Source organism: Alexandromys fortis, unplaced genomic scaffold (genome assembly GCF_014885135.2).
Source record: "Alexandromys fortis isolate MF-2015 unplaced genomic scaffold, M_Fortis_MF-2015_v1.1 scaffold_266, whole genome shotgun sequence".
Classification (NCBI taxonomy): domain Eukaryota; kingdom Metazoa; phylum Chordata; class Mammalia; order Rodentia; family Cricetidae; genus Alexandromys; species Alexandromys fortis.
In genome coordinates, this window is record NW_026068155.1 from 94,304 (window position 1) to 106,527 (window position 12,224).

The 12,224-nt window shown below is 43.2% G+C and overlaps 1 protein-coding gene across 1 annotated transcript; it reads left to right on the forward strand.

Annotated features, from left to right (window-relative positions):
- Positions 1–1,181: 1,181 nt before the first annotated feature.
- LOC126491572 (testis-specific protein TSX-like) lies at positions 1,182–9,319 on the forward strand. Its single transcript, XM_050127322.1, has 6 exons — positions 1,182–1,275; positions 2,324–2,359; positions 3,224–3,260; positions 4,528–4,612; positions 8,526–8,629; positions 9,256–9,319. Exons 1-6 carry the CDS (start codon positions 1,182–1,184, stop codon positions 9,317–9,319), a joined length of 420 nt encoding a protein of 139 aa, XP_049983279.1.
- Positions 9,320–12,224: the final 2,905 nt, after the last annotated feature.

The following is a 12,224-nucleotide window of genomic DNA, read 5'->3' on the forward strand; positions in this document are numbered from 1 at the left end:
CATGAGTCTCTGGGAAAGAGAGTCATGCTCCACAGTGAGATCTGGCCACCTTAACAAAGTCAGGCTTTCCTTTAACTGACCCAATACAAGGATGAGCTGAGGAGCAACTAACTGACCCTCACAAAATAGTAACTGGAAGGTAGTGTGGTAGCATGCCCCTTTAATGGCAATACTCAGGGAGGCCAAAGGCGGGAGGATGAATTTCTGTGAGTTTGGGGCCAGACTGATCTACATAGCGAGTTCCAAATCAGGCAGGGGCTACATACTGAGACTTTGTCTCAAGAGAATATTGTCTCCGCAATGGTCCTGTGGCTTTTGTAAAGTAGGGAACTCATTTTCAGTATCTGGCACCCGTGAAAGGAAGGGTGTAAGAGTACCTCCTCTGCTCCCCGTCCGTCCCTCGCCCCCCAGCATTAACTAAATGTCAGATATTCTTTTAGCATTTCCGCCCCAGCTGAGGGAGAACCCAGATGCCAGTTTTTTCTATGCCCTTGGAGGATAGGAGTAAAGGGTACCGCTGACATGTAACCTTTTCTTATCCGACTCCTCCACAAACTTCTACCTGCAGCCAGCCTATCTCCTCTCCTCCGGCCCTCACCTCCCATGATCCAGTACCCACGCTCGGTACCCTTCCAACACCACTGCTGACTGACCCCACCCATCCTCCTGTCCTGTACAAGCAATGCCAGGAAACCTGTGCGTAAGGGGCAGATTGGGAAGAGCAAGCTCCACGGTGCTAAACTGGTGGTGAGTTGGTGGCAAGGTGGAAGCTCTGGTACCTAATCCGGTAAAAGGAAGCCTATAAGACCTACCGCCTCACCCTGGTTGATACTGACTAGATCACTGAGCTTTTAATACTTCCACCCTAGCTGAAGGGAACTTAGAAGTCAGTGTTTTCAAAGACCTCCACTGAAGGTAGGCCTTTAGAATACTACAGAGGTGTTACATTCTCTGGTTTTCCCCATTCCCAACACCCTGGTCTCTGGCCTGGGGCCTGGCATCCTTACCCCGACCCCACCCAAGCCCCACCCTTTACCATATCACAAGCACATTTGAGAGGCTGCAATGAAAGCCTGAAACTCTGGCTCGGATCCTCATAGTAGCCACCTAGACTTGGGTACCAGCTCCTCCAACGGGTGCCCCCATCCTGTTCCCAAACTCAGAAGCCTAATTCCACAACCATGTCTGAAGAGCAGACACCCCAGACGTCCGAAACAGAATGTGGCACAGTGGATTCCCCAGAATTTGAAGATGAAGAATGCTGGCTTTACAACGGTAAAGGCCTGCTTTTTAAGCACGACCTAAAGGAGGAAAGCGACCCTTCTGGTCCTGAATTCAGAGTTTCTTTCAAATTCCCCAGGATCAAAGGGGAAACCATGTCCTCTCTCCCCAGTTTTTGTTTCTCATACCACCTCACCCCTCGTTTCTAAGTAATGCCATCCTAGAATCCTTAGTTCTCTCTCAAACTGTCAAACTAAGTCAGGGAGTCCCTTTAACTGGAGGCAGCCAGAATGATGAACAACACAAACTTTTACGAAAGAACCAATCAGCATTACATCCTAAACCATGTGGAACTGCAGTTGGAGACTGTTGGAAAGGAGCATCCTTCCCGAGATTAGAACGTACCAGTGTAAGCTGGTAGTCACCGTCCCCGCTCTACTTTCCCCTAGAATGGGAGCCACCTGATACTGCTCCCCATCAAACTGAGGGACCCATTCAACAACAACAAAAGTCCTATAATCTGAGACATTGAACGTACTTTGGATTCACTTTTTCACCTTAGTACAGTGAGCTGGATCCCAGCGGTAGTGGTGGCACTCAACTTTCAGAATACAGAGGCAGGGCAGATCTCTGAGTTTGAGGCCAGCAAGTTTCAGGACAGCCAGGGCAACACAGAGAAACCCTGTACTGGAAAAACAAAACCAGCCAAACAAGACAGAAAGGACTCTGGAAGTGGTGGCACACACTTTTAACCCCAGTACGTGGGAGGCAGAGGCAGGCTGATCTCTGAGTCTGAGGCTAGCCTGGTCTACACAGAGAGCGCCAGGCCAGTTAGGGCTATATAGTGAGAATGCCTCAATAAATTAAACAAACAAACAAACAAATAAATAAATAGAGTGGTTGAACCCTCTGACATAGTAGCCTCACCTGCCGCAAAATCTGCACACTCTTGCTTCTGTACCTTCTAGAATATGCAATGAGAGATGTGGAGATATCTTCAAAGTGCTTTGACTTTAAACGTATTAAATACGAGTTTTATTGCATTCAGGTCTGTATATGTTTAATCCTCCCTGCCTTTTTTTTTTTCTTGTTTCATTCACAGTGTTGGGAATCAAGCTTATGCCTTCCTCTGCACTGGGCAAGTATTCTACCCTGAGTCCACCCCTAAAACCACTCTGGGATTTTTGTTGCCTTTGTTGTTATCATGTTGGTTTTTTTATGTTTTGCCAATGTAGGCCTTTTTTTTTTTTTTTAAACAAACTGTTAAGCTTTCATAGGAATGAGCTGCAGCAGCTCAGGTATTCCTATTGGCTCTCACAAAAGTGCTTCTCTGGGTGGAGCCCTTCAGATGAGCTCAGGTACCTTTCTGCACAGAATCCTCCTTTCCTTTCTTTCTTTTTTTTTTTTTTTTTTTTTTTTGTTGTTTTTTGAGACAGGGTTTCTTTGTAGCTTTGGAGCCTGTCCTGGAACTAGCTCTTGTAGACCAGGCTGGCTTCGAACTCACAGAGACATGCACCACTACTGCCCGGTTGCATCCTCCTTTTTCAGCTCATTTTTCTTCACCTGTTTCAAGAAACTAACTTGATTTTTAAAGTGCTGAGTATGTGCCATACATCTATCAATTTAGATATAAAAGGTTTTTCCAAGTTTACTCAGAGTCAAAAGAATAAATAAAAATATTTTTTCTTAATATACATAAATGCACATTTTAAAACACTAAAAAAGTAGTGAAGGACAAATTTTAAAAAATTTTTTTCTTCTTTCATATCCTTGGCAGTTTAAAGGGTCCAATGGTACTACAGGCCCCAATTCCAAAATGGGTGACTATTATAATTTCCTCTCCTCCAACTATTCCATAAGCTGTTAATAAAATGTCAATTATGTTTAGGTTTGGCAATATCATTCCGCATGTTCAAGCCCAAGAGGTCCTCAAGCCGCTGCCTCTCCTTCCTACCACCATTTGCTTTACTTCTGCATTTCACACTTTATTTTTCATTTCCAGATGACGACATGGAAACTCAGGAGGACAAATCCCTGGGGTAAGTTATGCCACATTTCCCTCGCATCAGTAGTTGTCATCTTGGGGTTGGCAGCTAATTCCAACTGAAGTGGTTAAGCAGGACACTTCCCAAACGACCTTGTTACATGTTGTGATAAGCAGCAAAGAAATGTACACTTGATGGGGCACGCGAGAACACCAGCTAGGATTTATCAGACTTTCTTTGCCAAGAGAAAAGAGCCTTTGGTTTTGTCACTGAAACTGGTAATTTGCTGTGTCTTTTTTTTTTTAAGTGCTACTACAATAAGACTGCAAAGCTTCTTTAGATTTTTATTTTTCGTGGGGTTCTGAAGCCCTCATAATGAACATGGTGGGTAGCAAGTTCTCTCCTGTACTCAGTTTTTACTGGGGGTCCCTCCAAGGCCAGATGCATTCCAGTTACTAAGGCTAGGAGTGAGCTACACGGCTCAGAGAACTGATAACCAAATTCCCAGAAACTCAAGGAGAAAACAGTTTAGATGTAGCTTAGCCTCAGGACCTGTGTATTTAATGATGAGAGCAGAGGGCGGGAGCAGAAGCACAGCTCTAGACTGCTTAGAGAAGCACACATTCTCCACTGCAGATGCTCTAGGGTCAGAATCTCAGCAGAGCTAAAACACCTAGTGACCACTGACAAATCTCTTTCTGGGAGGAATATTGGGAATCAAACTGAGGCTAGTAATTGTGGCCTGAACCCAAAACAAGAACAAAATGCATAAAAACCCAAAACTGAAGCTTTTTAAAGGGAATCCATAAAGAAAAACAAAGTGGAGGGCAAAATACAAATAACAAGTGAGCCAGTTAAAATTAAAAGCGCAACAACAAGCCGGGCAGTGGTGGTGCACGCCTTTAATCCCAGCACTCAGGAGGCAGAGGCATGCAGATCTCTGTGAGTTCGAGGCCAGCCTGGTCTACAAGAGCTAGTTCCAGGACAGGAACCAAAAAGCTATGGAGAAACCCTGTCTCGAAAATCAAAAAAAAAAAAAAAAAAGTGCAACAACATTTGGGGCCAATTAAAGTAAAACAAAGTATAGTCAACAGATTCATCTCACTATTTCACTTTCTTAATCTAAATAGAAAAAGTTGATCTAGGTGCTACCCTTCAGCCTCAATATTCTGTTTAATGCATTTTCTGAATTCAAACACAGTTATTCAATCAGCACCAAATTGTACTTTAGTTTTAGTGCTTGGGTTTCTGAATTGCATGCAATCTGGTGTTGAGGTGAAAAACTCTCCAGTGTGTTGACTATTGTGATACTTTTCTCCAGCTACACCGAGTCATTTCTGCGCTTGCAAGACATCCTTCAAGAGAACAAAATCAACAGTATTGATGATAGCAACACTCGCCAGGCTGTAAGTGGGACAAGGAAGACAGAAACACACCAAGATGTGGGAATCTGAAAAAAAAAAAAATGGCAAGGGCATGGTGGTGGATTCTAAACATGCTAGAATAGATATGGCTATTGATGTCTGCTGAAAACTGAGCCTTACTGCAAATGTATTTAACTAATCAATTAAGTAGGTTCAATATTTTTTATCCCATAAATCCTTCTGTTGCCGGGTGTGGTGGTGCATCCCCTTAATCCTAGCACTCGGGAGGCAGAGACAGGCAGATCTCTGTGAGTTCAAGATCAGCCTGGTTTACAAAGTGAGTTCCAGGACAGCCAGAGCTGTTACACAGAGAAACCCTGTCTCGGGAAAAAAAAAAAAAAAAGAAAAGAAAAAAGAATCCTTCTGCTGGACAAATAAACTACTTAGAGAGTATTCTCTTTGTCTTGTTCTTCCCCTGTCTGCTCGTGGAGATATTTTTAGAAGCTAGAATAGGAAAAAAAAACAAATATACCCATGTGATTTTTCCCTTTTGAAAAGCAGGCGCTAGCTATGTTCACGTGTCTACAAACTGGAGTTTGATTCCAGGGAAGATGATCTGATCTAGCAAGTCATACTGTGCTTGAATTGCTTGTAGAATTGCAACATGTGATTACAAGATTTTCTCTTGATGGAGGATAAAGTACCTTCTAGGGAATCCCATTAGATTTGTGAGTAGCTCTGCAATTGCAGATTCTTACTTATGCTTAGTAGGGAGCTATCTTGCTATACCTTTAACCTATTTATTTTAATTCGGCTCCTTTGAACCACTGCTATAACAAATCTAATGCTGCTTCCACAGAAATAGTCCTTCAGACTTTTTTGTTTTGTTTTGTTTTTTGTTTTTCAAAACACGGTTTTTCTGTGTAACAGTCCTAGCTGTCCTGGAACTCACTTTGTAGACCAGGCTGGCCTGGAACTCACAGAGATTTACCTGCCTCTGCCTCCCAAGTGCTGGGATTAAAGGCGTGCACCACCACTGTCTGGCTAGGCCTGCAAACTTTTAAAGATTTGTTTTATTTTTGATTATGTGTATATGTACATGTGTGTGCAGATATATGCATGTGAGTGCAGGTATCTACAGAAACCAAAGGTGTTTGGCACTGGCTACTCCTGGAGCTGGAGCTCTAAGTGGCGGCCATCAAAGTTTGGTCCTCTGGAAGAATCAGAAGCATTCTTAACCAGCCCCAAGCCTTCTCGCCACTATCACATTAGGCTTAAATCCTCTCCAAGATGGATCATGCCATTCCAAGTCCTTCATATAACTTGATTTAGAGTCTTTTTCCATTCCAGTTCTCTAAACGCATATCAGTTTCGAAATTTGTCAAGTGGGACTTTCTAAAATGAATGCAATATGGGCCGGAGACTTGGCTAGGTGGTTAAGAGTTCTTCTGCTATTCCAGAAGGCCTGAATCTGATTCCCAGCACCCACATTGTACAGCTCACAACCTTTTCTAACACCCAACTCCAAAGGGAGGGAGTTCTTATCTCTGGCCTCTGAAGGCACTATCGCCCATGTATTCTTCACACATGTAATTCAAAAACCTTTAAAAAAAAATCAATAAGAACTTCTTAAAATTCCATATATTTCTTTATCTTCTGTGAATATTTGGGTATTTGTGTGGAGGTCAGAGGACAACTTGAAGATGCTACTTCTTTCCTCCCACCATGTGCTGCTCAGTCTTGGTGGAACGTGCCTTAACTCTACTGAACCATCTTGCTGATGCCATATGTCTTGATTCTTTTTCATGGGTTCTGAGGGTCAAACTTGGGTTGCCAGGCTTTCATGGCTAGCACCTTTATAGCCACTAAGCCATCTCTCTTGCCCTCAACATGTTATGTATCTTAAACAAATGTGATTTTAATGTATTCAGTACGACAGGATATGTCTAATTTGGTAAGACCAAAGTAAAGTCTTGCCAGTTTTAAATGGTCTCAATTTTAAAATATGAAATTTAATAATAAAAGTAGGTGTATGTTTAGCATAAAAGTAGTTATACACATAAGAATTGTTATGATTGTTTGTGGTATATAGCCTAAGAATTTTCCTTGTTAGTGCACAACATGAATAAGCTATAAAGTGTGATTGTACATGTAGCAAGTTTATTCTTGGCTAGATACACAGAGCATAGTATATAGAAGGAACGGGTGACAGTCCTACCTTACTTACTATATTTCAGTCAGTTCTGGAATGCTGTGTATTTTTATTATCGTTTTCTAAAATGTGGGTCTGTGAAAAGGCTTTTTAGCCCATAAAAAGTTTTATTAAACCGGATATGAAGCTGGGTGTGGTGTCCCATGCCTTTAATTCCAGCACTACCAGGAGGCGGAGACAGGCAGAGATATCTGTCAGTTCAAGGCTAGCAGGTATACAGAGGAGTTCCAGGACAGTCAGGGTTACACCCAGAAACCTTGCCTTGAAAAGCAAAAACAAAGCAAAACAAGGCAGAGGTGGTGTCTTGAATCTGTAATCCCAGCATGCCTATGGTGAGATGGGAGGCAGAGACAGCTATGTCTGGCAGCTTGTAAGCCTGCTAGTCTCAAGTATGCAATGTGGCAGAAACAAAAGCTGCCCTGTCCCAAACAAGGTAGAAGGTGAGAACCAATTATTGAAAGCTGCCTTCTGACACGTCTTTCTCTCTTTTTCTCTCTCACTCCCCCCTCACACAGACACACACATACTTTAAAATTTAAACATAAGACACAGCACAGCATGGTCTTGTGTACTCAGATACCAGCAAAAGAAACATAGATGTGAAAGATGTGATATTAGAGGGATATTGTAGAGGATATGTGCTTAAAGCTTTGAAGTAAGAAGGCATCAATGTGCAACCTCAGCTAGGAAATTACACATTGGGTGACAAATTTTTCACCTCTCTGTGCATATCTGAAATGACCAAACGCACTGAAAGAATTGTTTTTAAGTGTTACAACTAAATTTTAATAAATAGGTGAATTTGCAAGTATACAATACATGAATATTAAGGATTTACTACCAAAGTAATGATTCTTTTCGGGTAGCAGCTACAGCCCTAGAGAGCTGAGATGAATGAGGCCTAGATGGATATAACCTCTTTTCACTTTGTGGTTTTTTTTTTTTTCTGAGACAGAGACTCACTATGGAACACTGGCTGCCCCAGAACTCACTAAGGTAGACCAGGCTGACCTCAAACTCACAAATTGCAATTGCGTTTGCCTCCAGAGTGTTAGTAAGCTGGTAGCACTGGCCTTGAGCCCTCAGCCCTGCCTCTGCCTCACCAGTGCTGGGACTGCAACCACATTCATATTTCCTTTTGAGATTTTGAAGGAAGAAAAGTGATCATCAGTAATAAAAGTAAATTACAGATTATAGTCAGCAACCAAGACCACTAAAAATATTCTAGAACAACTCAGGCCTCTTCAGGGTATCTGGTGCTTTTATTAATGTGAGCAGCTTATTGGTTTTTTTTTCTAGACAGGGTTTCACTGTTTAACATCTCTGGCTGTCCTGAAAGTAGCTCTTATAGACCAGGCTGGCCTCAGAGTCCCAGCGATTCACCTATCTTTGCCTCCTGAGTGCTGGGATTAAAGGTGTGCACCACCACCACCCAGCAAACAATGTATTATTACAAAAACACTGTACCCAAGGCCCATTTTCTTCAAAGTTTTCAAGGTAGCCACCTATTGATGGGTACCTTGATGTAAGAGAGGAGCAGTGGTCAGGTTATAAGGTACAAATGTTTACTAAGTTTTTTTTTTTGTTGTTGTTGTTTTTGAGACAGGGTTTCTATATTTACTAAGTTTTGTCCCAACATTATTTTCATCACTTAAGACTATCAACTATAGGATTAACATCCTTTGATGGCCAAAAGTTCTGTCTACTTCCTTTTGACTTTCCCGTGTCTTTATCACTCTGTAGGGAAGTGCTAAAGAAGATGATGGAACCAGCCACAGTGACAGCGATATTGATGATAACGTGAAAGTTATCATTGGCAACATAAAAACAAACCCCTTTGTGTATATGTATGTAACCTTAAATGTCCTTGGGTTGTGGGACACCCGGGGATGGGGGGGGGGATAAAGGGAGTCACCTCTCCTTTAACTGTTTTTAACGTTATCCTTGGTACCTGCTGGAAAGAAATGTAGGAAGACGATAAAGTCTGTACTTAGAACTGTTGCACACAGCACACTATTGCTTTTATGGAGGCTGTTATTCTTAAAAAACGATTCCCAGGCGGGCTGGCGGAGCCCGCCATGAGAAAGCGGCTACAGGAGGGCACACTTCCTTGGCCCATGGTGGCGGCAGGTAACAGACACGTAAACACAGGAAATAGCCATAAGTATTTATTAAGGAAGAGGGAGAAAGAAAGACAGAGAAAAGAGATAAAAGGAGAGAGGAGAGATAAAAGAAGAGAGAGACAGAGAAAACGCGTGCCGTACGCCAAGGAAGCAGAAAGAGGAAAGGTCCCAAGATGGCGACGGGCAGGTCAGAGGTTATGGGAGTGGGTGTGGCTAGGGCAGGGACCGAAAGAATAACAGAGGCCATTGTTTTCATCTCTTCCGTTTTATGTGGACCTCTTCTCACAGATGATTTTGGACTTAAATTATTTAGGATTTTACTTTTGTGAGCATGGCTGTCATTTTTGTAGGAAATCAGAGCGTTCAAAGGGTAAAAGAGCCCACAAGTCTATTTCCGCTAAAGCAGTGTCCTAGAGCAGCCCTTCCATGCTCTGTTCTTAGTACTGTTTTTTTTTTCCCCAAGTGCTAGTAGAGGTACACATTTGATGTCCCGCTTTTTTCTCTAAACGGAGAAATAGGTAAGATAGTGCATGCCTTTAATCCCAGCACCTGGGAGGCAGTAGCAAGAATATTTGTGTGTTCTAGGTCAGCCTGATTTGCGTTGTGGCTTTGGTTTGCCTCCAACCCCAGAAGCTCTGGTGAGACAAAGGCTGACCTTGAGCTCCAGTCAGCCCCTCCTCCACCTCACCTTGCCAGGCCTCGGTCTGCTCACTGGGGGATCTTGGCTGGACCAGCCCTTGTTGTAGAGCCTTGGACTTGGTTAACAAAGGAGAGAGAAGGGATACTTTTCTGGGGATGTCTGAGTGAGAAAAGGTACTATACACCACCAGGGACAGTCCCCGAGCTGGAGTCCTCCTTTGTGGCCAAGGCACACTGTGATTCTTGGGAATAGTGACTGCCTGAAGCCCTTCCTTACCCTCAATGATCCTTGCCTGCCTAGGTCATCCTTGGAATGGGACAGGGTCCCTCCTGTATCCCGAATGCTGGGATCACCTCATGTTCTGCTTCTGTGGTACTGAGAAATTGAACCAAGGGCTTCATGCATGCAAGGAAAGTACTTTACCAAGTAGGCTACATCCTGATTATCCCTTGACTGTCTACTTATTTATTGTTTAGATAGGGTCTTATATGTAGCCCTCAGTCTCCTGGAACTTGCTCTATCAACCAGGCTGACCTGTGAAGATACCTGCCTGACTCTCTGAGTACTGGAGTGCTGGGCTTAAAGGCATGCACCACTACACCTGACTTGCAATGTCTTTAACTTTTTTTTTTTTTTTAAGATTTTATTTATTTATTAAGTATACAACATTCTGCCTCCATGTATGCCTGCACGCCAGAGGAGGGTGCCAGATCTCATTACAGATGGTTGTCAGCCACCATGTGGTTGCTGGGAATTGAACTCAGGACCTCTGGAAGAGCAGCCAGTGCTCTTAACCACTGAGCCATCTCTCCAGCCTCCCTGTCTTTAACTTTTTAAAGGCATTTAAAAAAAATTTTTTTATGAGTATGAGTGCTTTCCTTGCATAGCTGTCAGGCTGCAAGGATGCAACATATGACTTCAATAACAATTCAAATGGCAAGAAAGATACCTGGTGCAGTTCTTTCCACATCTTGTTCACCATCTGAGTTCAGATCAGTGAGCATCGCCCTAGAATACAGAGAAAGTATAATCAATTGTCAATAGGCTGACACCAGCAATTTGAAGAGACACAAAAGTCATTTAGGTACACACAAAAATATGACCCATTCATATTGGAACTAAAAAGGTTGTCTTTCTACTAAAAGGAATGGGAATGTGAAAATTACTTTTTTTTTTTTTTTACTTCAGTGTTAGGTATAACAGAAAAGGCCAAAGAAAGAACTGGAGGTTTTGATAAAGGCTTCATTAGTGCTACCGTTTTTATTGTTTATCAAATAGTAAACAGACCACTGATTTTCGTTAAAAGGGGTGGGGGTGGGGAGTTTGAACAATTAGCCATGCAAAAGCAGGCTATCTCCCTAACTCCTTAACAGGCCCGGAAGGCACTCTGTAGATCAGGCTCCCCAACAGAATCTGAATGAGGTCACAGGTGGAGTCTCTTCACAGGTAGGGACTGGATTAGGGGTAGTAGCTAGCTATCAAGAGAAAGAGAACTGAAAGGATATGGGAAGAGCTAAGACTGCAAGTTTGGAAGGTCCTGCCGGATGTGTTCAGATCCCACTAAGCTACTAAGCTGCGTCATTATCCCTATCCGGGAACCAGAATCCCTGAGGCGTTATAATCAGAAAGGCAATCCACACCCAGGGCTTAGGAGCTAAAGAAGGACTGTGCAGAATCTTACTCCCCAACCCCCACCCAGTCCTGCTCCTCGTAGACTCTGGCTTTCCAGAACTCAGAGTTTTGAGTATACAGACTAGACCCACTGGCCCGCACTCTCCATATCCTTGCTGCGCAGAATTGAGGGGACAGGAAAAGCTCTCTCCTATAGAGAGCTAAAACCATGAGGCTAGAGAGATGGCTCAGTAGTTAAGAGTTCATATTATTCTTGCAGAGAGCCCAAGTTTGGGCCCCAGCACCTGAGTTGCTCACAATCACCTCTACTCTCAGCCCCAGGGGACCCAACTCCCCTGGCCTCTATAGGCCCTAGCACTCAGGTAGGTAGCACACAGAGACATAATTTTTTATAAGCTAAGCCTGGCCTTAGGTAGAACTGAAATCTGCTAATTGAAATCAATGTGACTTTTCTATCATCCACTTGTCTTAAAAAGCTGAAGCTACACTTTACACGAAGGAAAAAGTTATCTCTATTTTTCAAGACAGGGTTCCTCTCTGTGTAGCCCTGGCTGTCCCGGGACACACTCTGTAGACCAGGCTGGCCTCACAAACATCCTTCTGCCTCTGCCTCCCAAGTGCTGGGATTGAAGGCTTGCACCACCACCACCCTGCAGGAAAAAGATTTTATAGTTCCTGTAATGCCTTCACTCTTTCACAGCACCGAAACTCTGGTTAATAAGGCAACATCCAGAGGTGAAGAAGGAAATAGACATGTAAACGGTTAACATTTTCTGCATTGGCACTTGCACTCATGCATGTTTACATGCAGATTTGAGGGCAAGCATCTTTACCAGCTCAACCCTCTCCAGCTCCACATAATGCATTTTCACTTAGGCATCTCAAATAACTGAAATATTGATGTCTGGCTTTTAATAGAAAGAATTGGCTGGGCAGTGGTAGTGCACACCTTTAATCCCAGCACTTGGGAGGCATAGTCCAACCTGGTCTATATAGTGAGTTCCAGGACAACAAGGGCTACACAGAGAAACGCTGTCTCAAAACACT

What these genes read in the sequence shown, in the direction of transcription:
- LOC126491572 (XM_050127322.1), top strand. Translation starts at nt 1,182, where the DNA reads ATGTCTGAAGAGCAGACACCCCAGACGTCCGAAACAGAATGTGGCACA. An exon ending in AGAATGCTGGCTTTACAACG is followed by an intron (nt 1,276 to 2,323) that starts GTAAAGGCCTGC and finishes TTTCATTCACAG; the next exon opens with TGTTGGGAATCAAGCTTATG. An exon ending in CAGGAGGACAAATCCCTGGG is followed by an intron (nt 3,261 to 4,527) that starts GTAAGTTATGCC and finishes ACTTTTCTCCAG; the next exon opens with CTACACCGAGTCATTTCTGC.